This window comes from Triturus cristatus, chromosome 12, assembly GCF_964204655.1.
Source record: "Triturus cristatus chromosome 12, aTriCri1.1, whole genome shotgun sequence".
In the NCBI taxonomy this organism is placed as follows: domain Eukaryota; kingdom Metazoa; phylum Chordata; class Amphibia; order Caudata; family Salamandridae; genus Triturus; species Triturus cristatus.
In genome coordinates this window covers 138805870-138822394 of record NC_140595.1, presented here as the reverse complement: position 1 = coordinate 138822394, position 16525 = coordinate 138805870, and the positions used below count along the sequence as shown (strand labels likewise).

At 43.6% G+C, this 16525-nt stretch overlaps 1 protein-coding gene across 1 annotated transcript in view; it reads right to left on the bottom strand.

The window, feature by feature from the left end:
- GPATCH4 (G-patch domain containing 4) overlaps positions 1-16525 on the bottom strand; it is a 37976-nt gene that overhangs the window by 16886 nt on the left and 4565 nt on the right. Inside the window, exons 2-5 of the mRNA XM_085636935.1 lie at positions 12989-13169; positions 9891-9964; positions 7788-7880; positions 867-974 (exon numbers count right to left, since the gene is read on the bottom strand). Of these exons, the coding sequence (XP_085493061.1) occupies positions 867-974; positions 7788-7880; positions 9891-9964; positions 12989-13067 (354 nt within the window). The 5' untranslated portion in view covers positions 13068-13169. The remainder of the gene's footprint in view (positions 1-866; positions 975-7787; positions 7881-9890; positions 9965-12988; positions 13170-16525) is intronic.

Below are 16525 nucleotides of genomic sequence, written 5' to 3'. Positions count from 1 at the left end.
TTGTTAGTGTGGCTATCAGGGAGCGATGTGTAAGAAACTGTCCTGGTGGAAACCCCTCTTCCTCTACCAGGGTCATGTATGATATAAGCTCTCCTTCTTGATATAGGTCCCCTAGAGTTTGGACGCCTTTCTCCTGCCATATCTCGGTTGCTTGCGCGGTCACAAAATGCACTACTCATTACAATAACTTCTAACATTACAGTTAGTCTCCACGCTCATGACCGCCATTTATATTCTACCCTGCTGCAGGAGGTAAGCTGACTGAACACCTTTGTGGAGGAATGAAAAATATTGCATTTTCTTGGGCAATGCAAGCCAAGGAAGGTTCTTTTATCGAGTTTTTTTCTGTTGCACTTCAAGATTCTTTACCATAGAAGGCACAGGTTTCAAGAAGATCGTTTCTGGACTTGAAATATAGAGGTTCCCTAAAGCATCACAGGTGACAGGTTTCGTAAGCAAATCTTTGCTATAAGAAGCTTCGCATACAGTATGGTAGTCAGAGATCATCTGGGGAGGCGGGCAACAATTACTAGGCTGAGCGTGGTTGACTGCACACAACACACCTCATGTGGGCATCAACAAGTACACTCTCCTGCGACCAGGGTAGTCTTTTCTATAGCACGTCTTCTCAATCCAACACAGTAAGAATCCCTTACCCCCGGCTTCTTTGCACTTGGCAGGAACACGAAGGTACCCAGGGCTACATAATGTTTACATTCAGATCAACTATCGATGTATTCTTTATTGGACGTATGCGTGGAGGGGGGGGGGGGACCTATATTTTAGACTTATATTAACAAGGAGTACAGCATCACAGGTACATTAAGCAAAACGCCTCTGAGCAAGACATGCTCCACTTTGTTTACCTTTATGAAGCGCCCATACAACAGGTTTTGGTTGCCATGGACTTTGAGCGGCTTCTTATTGGTAATTTCCAGATCCTTCTCTGTAAGCCTTTTCATCTGAACACCATCCTAGGGAAAGAAAGATTTATATTCTTAAATTACATAGCAGGCACAGTATCTTGTAACACTAATTTCAAAGCACCATTGTAGCCATCAAGAAGATTAATGTCACAATTTACCAATTTTAAATAAGCATTTGCTACCATCAATTACACATGAATCCATTAAATATTTTCTTACATTCATCCTTCTTCTAAATATTGAACATTTTAGCATTTTCAAAGGCACCTGCATCTTATTTTTTGCTTTCCATGTTTTATGAACCTGATGAAATTTCACTATCAGCAATGTCTTTTAATTTCAAGACAATCACTTTGCAAAACGCATACACTGCACTTGGATGCTTCAGTGCCTGTTTCAAGAGTATTTTCAAAATGTACAAATCAGCAAATACAGGTGGACAGGGTTTGGCTGAGGACATTTCTTTCTTTTTTCCCCCCACAAAAATAACCCTGTATACGCTTGCCAAAAAAACCTTTCCATTTAGGATTCTGTAGGAAGCTTGCTTTTTATGTGATATACCATGTAAAGAGTCTAGAGGTTCCCTTATGAGTGGAGAGGGCTTGCTATGCAATCCCAGAGTGCTCTGTTAGTGGGTAGTGTGGTCGAAGAGCCCGAGGCTTAACACAGAGGAGTGCAAGACATTTGCAAAATACACACAATGATTAATAAACAACACGACTCAAGAAGATCCACACCAATTTATAAAACACCAAGTACCTTAATATAAGATTTGGCATCAGAGAAAAATCACTCAGGTAAGTAAGTTTTTAAATATAAATTCTTTTCACTTGAAAAAGTGTACACAGTGCAATTTCTTGTTCTGCAATGTTATCCTATAGAAGGAAGAACAAGTTCTGCAAACAGGTATAGTACAGCGGCTCACAAGACCAATCTCCAAGAGTTAAGGTGAGTGGTGGGCAAGGTCCAAGGCAGCACTAATAGTACACCACCAGCGGCACAAGGGTGGTCGGATGCAGGATGCAAATCAGCGCTGGGAGCCAAATGCATTTTAATGGGGAATGGTCACCGTAAACAGAGACTGCAGGCTCTTGCTAGGAGACCGGGTACGTAGGGACACCCGAGGACCACTTGTCCACGTCCCGGGGGCAACAGATGCAGAGGAGTCTTTAGGCATTGGGTTTTCTTACCAGGAGCAGTTGCGGTCGAGGAGCCCTGTGTGCAGAAGCTGCTGGCGACATCGGGGAGTCGACGCGGGGTGAAACCACAATGGACTTTAGCTCTGGGGATTGAGACAGGGGAACCTTGTTGGTACAGTTGTCTCACTTCAATCGGGGCCGGAGGTGCAGTGGCAGCTTCAGGTTTTTGCGGTTCCGGAGGCCTCAGAGTCTACTCCTTTGGAGCTCTTTAGAACGGGTCCGCTGTTCAAGGGGGTTCTTGAGTCTTTCGAAGGCTGGCAATCCTCCCAAGTTTCTGGAGTCACAGTTGCAGGACGAGTAGACTTTGGCATGCAGATAGGCCAGCAGATTTGGTACCAGATTGGCGGCTTCTCAGCGTTTGCGGCTCTTCGGTGTCCTATCTCGTCAGGATGTGTTTCTCTGGCGCCAGAGACTCCCCTAAATACAGAATTTAGTGGGGTTAGAGGAGTGTAGGGAAGTAGCCAATGGGCTACTGACCCTTGGGGTCACTACACCCCCTACATGACCCCCTTCCTGTGGTTAGTGGGCATAACCATGTCCCAGAATTCCTAAATATGCCATCACAAAGATGGCCATTTCTGAAAACTCATGTCGATCCTTACAGTAATCCACCTTATGGGTGGTACTAACCTGGAGGCGGCACGCCTGACTAGATAATTTTCTCACACCATAGGAGTTCAGTATAGCATCGCAGGTGGCTGGCTGGCACAAAGCAGTCAGCAAGCACATAGCGGCTGTTAGGTTACCAGGGGGCACCCCTGAAGTGCCCTCTGGGTGCATGTATTGATTGATAAATCCAATGCTAGCATCAGTGTGGGTTCACCAGTATGAGATGTTTGATACCAAACATCCCTATTTTCAGTGAAGCCATCATGTAGCTGGGGAACTCATTTTCACCAATGTCCAGCACATGTTCTAAAATGTCTTCCTTTGTCACTTGTAGTGGCAGCAAAAGGGCTGACCAGCACTAGGGCATATCTGCTCATGCAGGTATACCCTCACATGTAATATTCAGCACCCTAAATAGGGGCCGTCAGGTCTGCTGTAGGGGTGACCTACAAATATTATATGCAGTGTTAGGGACATGGTACACAGGGATGTGTAAAGTGTTGTGTTTTCACTTCTGTATGCACCAAGACTTGAAGCCTGTCATGCAGTCTCGCATATGCTTGGTGAGGGGACCCTCTTTAGAACCTCCGGCCCAAGTTACCAGGGGTACCATTTACTAGGGACTTACAGAGGGTGCTAAAAGGCTTTGCCAAATTGGGTAAACAAGGTTATATTGATAGGGAAATAAGACTGGAAATGGGAACCTGGTTAGCAGGGCCCCAGTACACTTCAGTCAAAGTTGAATTAGAACCAAGCAAAAAGTGCGTGGGTGGGGGACTGCAACAAAAACCCACATTCCAGTATATTCCTCCATCAATATTGATTTTCCAACACTTTTGTTAATATAAAAAAATATATACAACTCATTAGTTCAATTGGTGTAAATTACATTAGTGACACCACACATTAGGAGATTAACAAGATACACTCAAAAATTCAGAATGTTAAAACATTTAACTTCCTGCTAAAGCGAGAATCAAAACCACTAAGGCATTTATCATCAATTTGATGGGGGAGGGAAGAGTTGTGAAACTCTGGGCTGTTAACATTGTAAAAACACTTTCTACAGAGCAAAATACTGTGCAACATGAAACTCCAAGTTCAAAGATAATCAGTTGTATATGGGGTGCAAGTTCACCAATGGCAATATTGAACACCCAATTTCTACCAGTGAGGTTAATGTCACCGTACGGTGACAGTGTTATTCACATAATTGTCGCGTTCAGCACACTCCCGCAAAGTCCTCTTTTCTCTAAAGTAAACCTCAGGCTCACGGCAACATTCTTTTTTGCTAGATCCAAGTTTCAGGCATTTTTTGTTTTTGAATTCTGTGGACTCAGCAAATGCCAGAATTTAAACGGATGCCCCAATCAGTGTGTTGTTTACACAGAAATTACAGAAACAGGGAATACGATGCACAACCAAGAGGATGCCCCAATCAGTGTGTTGTTTACACAGAACTTACAGAAACAGGGAATACGATGCACAACCAAGAGGCCCTGCAAGTGTCCTATATAATCGAATTTCTTTTAATAAGTTACAGCACTTTTGTCATTGAGGCTACACTGCAATTTCTGATTTGAACATGTACAGATTACGCAAAAATGCTACAATAAAAATAAGCTTTGTTGTACAGCAGTGTGGCTGCTGTGCAGCAGGTTGAAAAGTTTTAATAATAAAAAGTGTTAAGTATTTTTGTTAACTTATTTAGAACCAAGAAGACATGTGCAACTGAACAACCTATTAAAAAAAAGAAGAATTAACATAAAAACATTATGTCTTCCAGTTTTTTTTTGTCTGTGCTGGCAATTTCTACCTGCCCGTTCTAATCCTCATTTGTAGTAGTTTTTTTTATTATTGGGGACGGCGGGGACATAAACAACTGGAGGGTGGAGGTTGGCAAATAGTACCTGAATTGCAACACGAGCAGCAGGCGAACACTAGGGGAGAATGAACAGATGCCGGACTGAGGTGGTGCTGAGGTGGTGGTGTGCTGGTGCAGATGTGATGCGGAGGTGGTGCAGAGTTATGCTTAGGTGGTGGTGTTGCATTGATGCGGACGGAGTTGGTGCTGTGCTAAGGTAATGCTGCTCCGATAATGAGGTGATGCTGTGGTGGTGCTGAACTGCTGCTGAGGTGGGGCTGTGCTGGTGGTGGTGCACTGATGCGGAGGAAACATATTGTAGGAGCTGTAACCAACAAGTAAGGACATCATGACATTCATAATTCTCTTCCAGAGGCTATGAACAGCAAAAGGGTCAGACCTTGATGGGAATTAAGTACTAGCACATGGGAACGTTTTAGTAGTTGAATAATGCATAAGAGAACGTGAAATAGTATCTAAATGCAATAAAAGGAACAGGGCACCATAAAGGAGTTCAGTATCTGGGATAGGAAGACCAGGAATATATTTAAAGTTACACAGACAAACTTCTGAAAACGGCAAAAAAAGCTACAGCAAAGAGGGAAGAAAAAGAACAGAATATGTTTAGATGAGAAAAGGAGAACAAAGCAGGGCTGGGAAGTAAAAGGGGTGGCAGAGCAGGGGTCAGAGATAAATGAAGGGAGAAAAGCGAAGGGGTAGAAGGGGAAAATAGAGCGAAGGTTTGGGGGGGGAGAAGAGAGTGCAAGGGCGAGAGAAAGAAGAGTGCAAGGGCATGGGAAAGAAGGGATAGTGCAGGTAGGGGAGGAAAGAAGGAAGCGTGTAAAAGTGGAGGCAAGGTAGAGAGAGAAGCAGATAGCAATCAGGAAGTAGTAAGCGTTCAAGGGAGGGGAAAAAAAAGACCGCATAATGTAGCGTTCCCCTGCCGTATAATTCCACTGATCCTGCAAATATCTTTGTTTAGTCAGTGAAGACTAAATTCAGTTAATAGCTGGACAAAATAAAACAGAATTGTTTTATTATGAAGTCACCATAAAATTAGAAGGAAAAAAACACCCTGACAAGGCTGGTCTGATCTTCATGAGACAAAACTCAAAGAAGAACGACTTCGATATAAAGCTGGGTGATAAGCTCCCAAGAAGAAAGGCGGCCCAACAGCAAGGAGCCGTCCATGGAGTCAGTCATGTTTCATGTAAACCAACAGCATTAAAATACGTCTCGCTTGAGTGTCTTTGTGCAGCACTATTTAAGCCTTGAAAACTGTTTTATAACAACATCTGCCAACGCGGTCATAAAGCCCCAACAGATTAATGGAAGAGAGCCAGAGGGTCTAGAGCATGGGTACTCACAAACATTTGCCCAGGGGCCACAAAGTACAGTTTGTAGTGTGGCTGAGGGCCACACTGACACCAGCAGGGTGGCGGAAGGGGGTCCGCGTGGGTCATGGGTTGTGTAAGGAGGTTCAAAACCATGTTAAATAAACGGGCATTTATTTGCAGGTTAACAAATGCTTGCCCATTTAACATCTTTTTCTAAATATTAGTGCTAGCAAATAAACAGCAGCTGGTGGTGCTGTTCACCAAGGGGGCCGCATGTAAAGGTCAAGAGGGCCACAAGAGGCCACCGGGCCGTACTTTGAGTATCACTGGTCTAAAGTAGAAGAAATGAAGTATGAAAGGTCTCATGATTCGAGAACAGAAAGACACAGATCAGCAAACTTCCAGCATGGAAAAAACTGCACAGCTGGCCCTTGTCCAGACTGCTGGCAGGAAGGGCTGCATTAACCCAATTTCTCCTGAGGCTTCGACAACCTTCTCTAGTGCACGCTATATCAGTTTGAGAGATTTACCTTAAAGAAAGTCAGCACTAGGCTTTATTTATGTGGCCCGTCATCTAAACTTGGCAATGTTTGAATTAAACATGGCTTTATTGTCAATCACAAATCCTGAATACGAGTGCTCTTTTCACAGAGCATGGTGGTGTAATAACAAAAACACGGCCCAGCACTAACGTGAGTGTGCACTCAACTCTGTAGTTTATTTTAACTTTAAGAAGGAAGCAGATGGGGCACTCTCATTCATTCCTTCTAGCAGTGTAATCAAATCCGGTCAACTAACAATGTCCAACCAGGAGGAACCATAAACGCGTTGAATGGCCAACCAAAATGAACAATGAGTGAAATTGCACGGGGGGGATCCAAGCACACAAAGGAGGAACAATTACAACCAATGCACCAGTCAAAAGGAAGCATTTTTAATTGGCACAACAAAGAACCAATGGGCGTGATTAAAGCCCATACTGTATATAGAGCATGTCTTGCAGAGAACGCATGCACGCTGCTTAGGGCAAAGATTGTTTTTCTATAAAATCATCCACGCCTTGCCTATTGAAGTTTGATGGCACCTTTCAATCACCCATTTGTAAACATCATTGGAAAACAATCAAAATGGGTGTAATTGTATTGTGCCTCACACAAAACGCCCTTCAGAATCTGCATTAACTCTCAGCTGAAACATTAGCAAAAATGACAAATGGTAAGAAAAGAGAGGGCGCCTGACATCAGCAGTTAAAGTTAATAAATACCTGCCAACTTGTGAGAATGAACCACATTAATTCCATTGAATAGGCGATTTGCTTAAGAAAATACAGCAGGACAAAGACATGGAAAGTAAAGATTTTGTTTTTTAAAATCAACACCTCATGGAAGTGAGAAGGTACCGGCCTCATCCAGAGAGATGTCAAAATGTGTTCATGCGGCTTCTGAATAAACAATGTTTGTGACAATCAACTTTCAAGGTTTAACCTCTTCAGCGCTGCGCGGATTCCCGCGCGGTGCTGAAAGTTCTGAGCGCGGGCGGGGCCATGACGGAACGGTTCCGTCATAAGCACAGCCCAACCGACGTGCATGACGGAACCGTTCCGTCATCGGCGTCGAAGAGGTTAATCATACAAGGAATCCTGCCACACAGACTTAATTTTACTCAAAACTTTATAGAAGCACAGTACTTTACATGGCTTTACAGAGTACCCCTTGTGTTTTAGTGGCGAAAGACCCGTCCTAGTGGAAAAAACAAAAACAAAACAAAACAAAAAAAAAAAAAAAACTTATTTCAAACTTAGTTCTGGTTTAAGTCACTACACTGGTCATTTTAGCTAAGTACACCTGCTTACCTTTTCAGTCTGTACATCGTAGCTTGAAGCCGTTTTGTTAAACATGTGATCCCACCAGTGGAATGTGAACTGTTCTGCAGCATTGTGACCGACCTACCCAAAGAAAACATGAAACAGAGTGAATGGGACATCACAAGTTCTTCAATGCACACAATCTTCATCAAAAGGGAGATACAAACAATTGTCTTTTCAGAACATCCAAAAGCAGAATCGCCACTGCCTCTGAACTAACCTAGGTAAGGTATCTTCGCTCTATGAAAGGGCATCTCCTTCATTACAATCATCCTCACCCATTTTCAATTAATCAATTTTCAATTGTATGATCCTAGACTACAGTGAGTCGACCTCGTGCATGAAAAAACCCTACCAGTTAACATTTTCCTTATGGTCAACCAACACCCACTGTGCTACATTACAGAAAAAAATACAGAACGGGTAACTAAACTCCCAAAAAGCTCAGTTTCATTCTCACTTATTGTTCACTTTTTGGTGCGCGGTTTGCATCTATATTTAATTGATTTGAAGAGACATCCACGCTTCTATTACAAAATCTTTTGAATGGTTTTGAGACAACAGAGTGAGATGTCCACTGAAAAAGGTCCATTTTCCCTCTGGAGACGCTAGGATTCATGCCAAGGACTTTAAAAATTCACATGACTTGGTTTTCTCTATATCAATAATTCAGATGGTGACAAAGGAACCCTAGCAAACACAAGGAGATTGCAACCTCTATTTTCGGAATGAATATGCTGAAGCAACATACCTCTTGAAAACGTCTTCAGCACTGCACAGACTGCAGAGAATTTAGAAGGCTCATAGTATATAAAGTTGTTTCTAGGGAGGTGAAAGGTACCTGGTAGGGGCTATTGATTGTCTAGAGCAGGCGTGGAGGCCATGTGAAATTAATAGGCTTATTTGCATCTGGGTGTAGCTGTTTTAGGAGAATTTATCAAATTTAATCAAATTGTTGTAATATGTGTTTTAGCGTTTTTCGAAATTCCTATTGTTTCTGAAAGGATTCAGGCCCCAGCTCTGAATATAAAAAATAATTTGATTGCTTTACTCCATCTACACTTTGGGCCTACAGAGTACAACTTGCTCAATCAGCAAACTACTAACTTACTTCCCACCACCCTGGCCCCTCAGTTGAGGGTGAAGTGTCCATGGAGTGATAGAAGAAGGAAAAAAATAAAACATAATCACACTAAAAACAGGTTGTGTCTACCACTGAATCGGAGGTATTCATATAATGTAGTATCAGGTCAGATCTCTCACCTTTTCCTACAAGATGGCAGACAAACTCTCCTATGTATAAAGAATAGAATCCAGCTGTATTCCGTGAGAACACTACTACGTGCACTATGTAGTGCTTTTAGAATTTGCCACCAGGAAAAATATATCTTGACCATCAGAGGATAGGATATGGCCTTACGACTAGAGCAGTCTGCCTCGACGCTGCAGAACCCGGTTTGGAGTCTCGGCAGGGATGTTCAACATCCTGTGATTCTGGGAAAATCACTTAACCCCTTCAGCACTACGCGGATTACCGCGCTGTGCTGAAGGTTCCGTGCGCGGGCGGGGCCATGACGGAGCGGTTCCGTCATGCGTACAGCGCGATCGACGCGCATGACGGAACCGCTCCGTCATACGCATCGAAGGGGTTAATCTCCCCGTGCCTAACAAAAAAAAAAAATTACATGAAATATGTTAGTCTGTAATGAAACTGGTGCTCATGTAAAGTGCGCTGATACCTTTGGGTCACGTTTGTGCGACATAAAACTCTGGGGGGAAACATACTAAAATCTCGGACGGCATACGAATCATTATGGAAGACAACAGGTTTCCTATCCTGCTCACCTGGTAGCCCTATATTTCGTTCCTACACTCTTCCCAGTTTGAGGTAATCCACCTAACCAGGTAACATTCTACTATCTGGGTTGCTCTTTTACTCTTGACAATGTACCCAAAGACACAACATAAAAAAATACATTTCCTAATTAGATTACAATAGTTAACTGACTACAACTGGCCAGTCAACATTTTGAGATGAACACAACAAGTACTACTGCAGAATTGTTTTTTCCACAAAAGAACATAGCTTACCCCAGCTTTGCCACTTTTTATTTTCACCTTGATGGCCTGGGATATTCCATTTTCTTTTTTGCCCAAGCCTTTGCCTGAAGTAAGTAAACAAAAACAAGCATGAAAAACATGACTAACAAAACGTGCCTCTGATCAGACCTAACCCAAAGCAGGTATTGCTAGACCCATAAGAACATTAAATGTGAAACTAAGCCACTGCCGATTGAATATATTCCTAGTACTAACCTAAACATGCAGGAAACTGGTGCACAACTAGAATTTCAAAAGGGCTGTTTTTTGGTTGGTGGACACAGGATTTATCATGGTTACTGAAAGAAAGATTTATCTATACCAGACTGTTGACCTGCTTCCGATTGCTCTCGGAAGCGTTCCTTCAGCCCAGTCAATCACTCTCACTACCTAGGCTTGATCTGGGCAATACTACCTGGCAACACAAGGTCATTGGGGTTGGGTGAGGAGAGGGCAGTTGTTTGCTCCACCGAGGGCCCATAAGGAACAATTAAATGGGGAACGAAGCAGAAGAGCCTCTTTGAAGTAAGAGGCACCCCATCAGGCACACAATCAGAGTAACACCCAGATAATACAGGCACAGGATCTGGTTATACGAGTCGCACCACACAATTCCGGTCTCACACAATGCAGAGTCGCAAACTCAGTACCTCCCTGGAAATGAGGCACAACGTCTGGTGCGTGTTGATACGGGTCGAACCAGACAATACCGGTCTCACACAGACACAAGTTCAGCAGTGCCACATGCAGTAGAATGAGGCCCTACTACGGATACACCCTCTCGTTCGAGGGTCACAACCTGTGAAATCAGACACCGCACGCAATGCGCATGGAGTCGTCATGTCGCACAAGAGAGATGAGGCACAATCGACGAAGCGGGCCACGCTGGATCCCGCATCCGGTGATTCAGCTCAACACCACCAAGATGCTTATGAATGTTGAGGTACCAACGATGTAGGGGCCCACTCCTTAGATGTGGGTAATACTTTGAGGCTCCGCACAAGGCAATCCAGTCTCCAAGCACAAATCTTAATTCCACGCTGACGCTGAGCCACGAGTTGGGATCTAGCAGACGATGTGAGCACTCAAGAGGGCACAGCTCTCGAGGTGGCACAAGTTGAAAGTGAGTGTCCTTCGCTGGAGGTCTTTGATGTCCATGAGACCTCCACAAGAGAACAGGGGCAAGCCAAAAAGCCCTTGGCGAGCACAATTCAGTGAGCCACATAGCAGCAGGTAGTCAGGTCAGCCACTATTAAGGAAGGGTGCACGGTCCCTTCCATACCAATTCCTCTGGCAGAGTGCAACACGCAGTTCCAGGTTCTCCGGCCCCACGTCCCTACAAGTGTCTCTCTCCCCTGCTGAAGTATGGCACCAGTAGTTATACTGTAGTGTGCCTTGCAAGTTGTGGGTGGTTGAGAGGGTTTCCCTTTGAACCACAGATGTCTCCCCTAAATTTCAGTCCTGTCTGCCGGGAGGCAGTGGAATTCAGATCTTAATCTTTATTGGTGCCATGATCTGGCTCCCAGAGGCTAAGTGTCAAAACCTCTCCCTCCAATCTATACAGCTAGGTCCTAAAATGGCAGAGGACTGTTGTTCCAGTTGCATGTCCATTGTTTATAGCCAGCGCTGGGGAATGCACAGAGGTGCTCCCCCAGCCTCAATTATGGGATGGAATCAAACTAAAAGGCACACAAAATTTTAGAACAGAGAAATGCCCACATTCTAGAAGTGTAATTTCTCTGCTAATAATGACAAATGCACCTTCACCACAGGACAGGGTTTGTCATTGTGAATCCAATAATAGGAAACAGTAGGAGGCTGCTCCACTGCAATCCACTATTGCAGCCTGAAGCAATTTCAACCATTCCCCCATGTTAGCCTATGGGAAGAGTAAACCTTGTAGGTAGTGAAAACACACATGGGTATTCTACACAGCCTGGGCAGGGAACACATGTGTACCTGCCCTGCCTTTAAGCCCATCACTTGCTTCACCCTTCAGGACTTACCCTAGGAGTGCTCTAGTGGTAGAGAAAGGTCTCCTCAGAATTGGCTAGTGATTTGGAGAGGCCAGCCTGATCATAAGGGCAATTGCGCACACACACTTTCAAAAGCAGGCTGGACACATGTTTAAAAACACTATTGGTGTAATTGCGCTCACACAGGTCTGCAATAGAAGGCTTGTGAAAGGTTGTAAAAACGTCAGGTAACGGAGAATCAGCAACACCCCAGTGATATCCCACGGGAAGAGCAGACCTCCTAGGTAGGGAAGTCCCACATGGGGGGGTTCTTCACTACCGGGGTAGAGAACACTTGTGTACCTGCCATGCCTTTCACCTACCGTGTGCTTCACCCATCAGGATTTACTCTAGGTGTGCTCTAGTGGCAGTGAAAGGCTCACTCAGGGGTGGCCAATGCGGGAGAAAGGCCAACCCGAGAATGATACATGTTTGACAGGCTACTCTGGTGGGTGACACAATCAGTGCTGTGTCCCACTACTAACCAGTGCAGTACCCGCCCTGGGTACGTGGTGTAGCTTTTTATAGGGCACTCACAGGTACAACACCTAAACCAATCAAGTAATCACCCCTTCCTGGCCTGTGTAGGAATGGTGCACGTGCTTTCCCGCTGCATTACAGGGAGAAAGTGCCCAGAACCCTAAGGCCAAAAAATGAAAGTCCACAAAAACCAGGAGAAAAAAAAAAAAAAAAAAAAGCTAAACGTTTTAGGGAAATCCCCTAAGAAGGGCCATGTCCAACACCACACTTTTGCAGCATGCCAAACTCTTGTTTGCAGCTTAGGTTTACAAAACATCTGTGCGCAACATTCTGCAAAAACGTAAAGGTGCAAACTTGTGAAATCCTACAACTTCAGAGGCAACTAATACTGAACTCTTGTTCGAACCAAATGAAGTACACCCTTGCCTCCATCCACCTCTTACCATAACAGCGAGGATTGCTATGTCTACCTCAGAGTAAGCAATACGAATTTTCACATATTTAATTTTTTAGTAACTATTTTTCACTGTGCTGCACCAATGTTTTTCCTAACACATGAAAAATAAATATTACTACTAAAACAAATAACCATACCTTCCTTCCAGCCTTGATTCTGCATAAGCTGCTCGGCAAACTTCATCCCCTTGCTCTTGCTTCCCAAGTTGCCACTCATGATGGAAAATCAATAGTTGTTCCAAGATATTCTTTGAGGAAACACCCAAAACCTTCTATTTTACAATAGGTGCATTCACATTCCCCTATGGTTAAAATCGATCTGGAAAAAAATTAAACAAAATGTCAAGCATGAAGTACTGATCGTACAATAAGTCCGGTTTTCACAAAAAGTAGTACGTGCCATTGACAGCGGGCATCGAAGGCTCGGCAACATGCTCCATTGCCCATCACTCTCTGTCCCTACCTGCTCCGATGAAGGAGCCCCGGACTAATCCTGTTCCCAATCCGTCTAGAAGAGGAGGATTGCTTTGATAAGTACACTGCCCTGGCATCACATCATGATAAGTCCACTCATTTTGCTGTTTTTCTGCTGTGTGTGAATATCCTATTAATCTACATTCCATACCTTGCAGAGTAATATACTCTTATATTGATTAAAAAGTTATAAGTGAAGTTCATAAAACTTAACAGTGCCAGAAATAGTAAGCAAACATGTCTCAGAAATAAGAGAAGAAAACAGAGCAAGAAAAGTGTGCTTGCTAGGGGTTTGTTCATCTAGCATTACCTAACATTATGCGCTTCTGTGTGCCAATGTGTAAATTCCACCATTTCCTAAAATATGGTGCATATCCCTGCCTAAACAGATCAGTGCTTGCCGTTAGATAAGGACATTTATAATACATGCCATCGGCATGTTAACATTCTTTGCTGATCTTGGGAGGTAACTGGAAGTGAGCAGTCAGCTCAAATGATTATAATACTGAGGCTTTGGTTGAGAGAAAAAAAAGACATTATGCATTAACAAAGGTGATAACGGTTGCATTTCTTAGGGAGTACACACAAGCACCTGTACCAAGTCTTTAAAACCAAAACTTTATTTCATATCTTTTTGTAAATGAAGAAAAGGCAAAAGAGAAAGTGAATAGGAGTCGACATTTAGCTTTGATGCTATGCCTTTTCAACCAAATTTCACAGACAAATAGAGAGACTTTGGGGTTACACCCTTTTCACAGATAAAAACCTCCCTTTTAAATATTACAAAGTCTCCCGTTTGTAGGCCACAAGGTAGGGTGCATGGTATTTAAAAGTAGGACATGTAGAAATGTAATGTTAACCTGTCCTTACAATGACTAGCACCCAAAAGCTATTTTCACAATGGCAGGCCTAGCTGTCCTAGGCAGAAAATCAGAGTAGCTGTCAAGTCATGTGAAGCACCAGGTTTAGTAATTCTTTTTCATATTTCAATGACCATTCTTCTGCTTAACATTATAGACGACTGTGGTCAAAACTGCCAGGTTTGTTGCCGCATTGTACATAGCACAAAGGGATACCCCATGGAGTCTTCCACTACCCTAAACAGCATAGGTCTTTAAATTGTAGGGCGCGCCCTCCTGGGGAGGGGGGGGGGGGGGGGGGGGGGGCACAAATGCCTTTGTAAATGAAGATGGCCTGGAAGTCCGACTTGATTTCTCTCCTTTCCAGGCTGTCTTCATTTACATCCAGCAGGTAAAGGGCATATAAAACTATGGCAACTGTTATTCTTGGTGACATGGTGGCAGGGTCAAAGACATGGCTAAAAAGAAAAAAACAACATTTTTTGCAAGTATTATGTGGATTTTTCATATTTAGCCAGCTGCATATCAAATAAAGCGCATACCATAAACGAAAAATAAATACAAATTAAACTAATCCTTGGAAACGCTTTATTTTAGGTTATCAAACCTCAATTCATTAATGTGATCACTGCAGCGGTCTGCGAAACCACAGAGTCACACAGTTGAACCCTGCTTGGCACAGTATGGAAACCTGACTTGTGCATTTATAATGCTATCAAGTCCTAGCCGGTAACACAAAGCACTGTAAATATTCGAGACATTATTTAAAAATTGTATTGTACACGATATAAGCAAGGCTGCTGGAATTGTGCAGCAGGAAGAATGAAATTGTGGCAGGCTAATGAAACTATGCAGCAAAAAAGCAGACACATGCGGCTTAACATAGTACTTTGTGATAGTGTTACTTCATTATTTTATCAATTCCAAACATGCTAACTGTGTGGGAAAATGTTTCACCTCATTAGTGCCAGATTAACACTCAAATTCAGCAATAAGCAACTGAAAGCAGACTGTCAATCTTTGCGATGGGCCTTCCACTGCGTGGCAACATGTGTTGTTGCCTTTTTGTGAACTTTTGAGCTAGAAACATTGTTTGTTAAAATATGTAGAATATGAAGCAGATTGTGGATTATGCAGCATGTGTATTTTAAATGGCCATCACTACCATTAGTGCAGCAGGTACAGTGGCACTAGTGCAGTGCACCCCAATTGTGTCTGTTACTAGCAATATGATGGATGGGAACCCTTTTTCCTTGGTTAGCATTAGGGCCCTGGTTACCCTTACTAGTCAGGAACAGGTCCAAAGCAACAGACGGCAAGATGTGGGATTTACTCCCTTTTTTATACAACCTGCTTTGGACCTCATGTCTAGGAGTGATGGGTAAGTGGAGAGAGTGAGCAGAGTAGTAGGTATCATTTGTGCCACAGACGCAGTGGCACAGGGCGTCCAATGAACCCCAATTAGCGAAGGGAAAATGTAATTAGGGAAGACACATTAGCTTAGGCCTCAGAAAGATGACAGAGCAGGGAAAGGGACAAGATTGAGGCCCACTTTTTCAATAAGGGGCAGAGAAGACAGCCAGCCACTTCACAAGGCAGTCGATCTCATTAATGAAGCAGGTGCAATGGCACTCGGGCCCAGGAGTGAAAGGCCCACTGCATAATAATGACTGCCTTCATTTATAAAAGAGGATCGAAGGCTTACTTTTCTTCCTAGCATTAGAGGAGAAGGCACCCTTGCTGCAAAATGGTGGACATCATTCCGGAGCTCATTTTATTCTGAAATGGACAGAGAATCTGTTTCAAGCTTGGAGTGATGGCCATGCACGGTGGGGAAAAGGTGAAAGAGGCAGAGGACAGTCTGCTACTCAGGGCTGCAGCTATAATTAAAGCAGCAGGTCCAGTTGCATTGGTGTCAGGAGTGTGAGGGGCTCAAAACACCCCAAGTATCACGAGTTGCGTTATTGCTCGATACATTTGCTCTTTCATAAGGGTCACATTTAGTGTGGAGTATCAGCTACAAGAAAAAGTACTTTTGAAATGATAATCCCATGCCCTCATCTTTCTGCTCCCCCAAGTACTGACATAACGTTTTTGGGAAGGGCCCGATTTGAAAACATTTTGCAGAAGGGGGGACCACAGCAAAAAAAAATTTAAGACCTTTGCTATATAGGGACACCCTGCCCAGCCCTCCACTATAGTACAGAATACCGAGGAGCATCCTGCCCAAACCAGCATCAACACTATACAGCATACTCAAAGGCACCCAGGCCAAGCCTACAACCCTCCATACAGAGCAACCAGGCCAAACAGTACATGCACAATAAAATGTCCAGGTTCA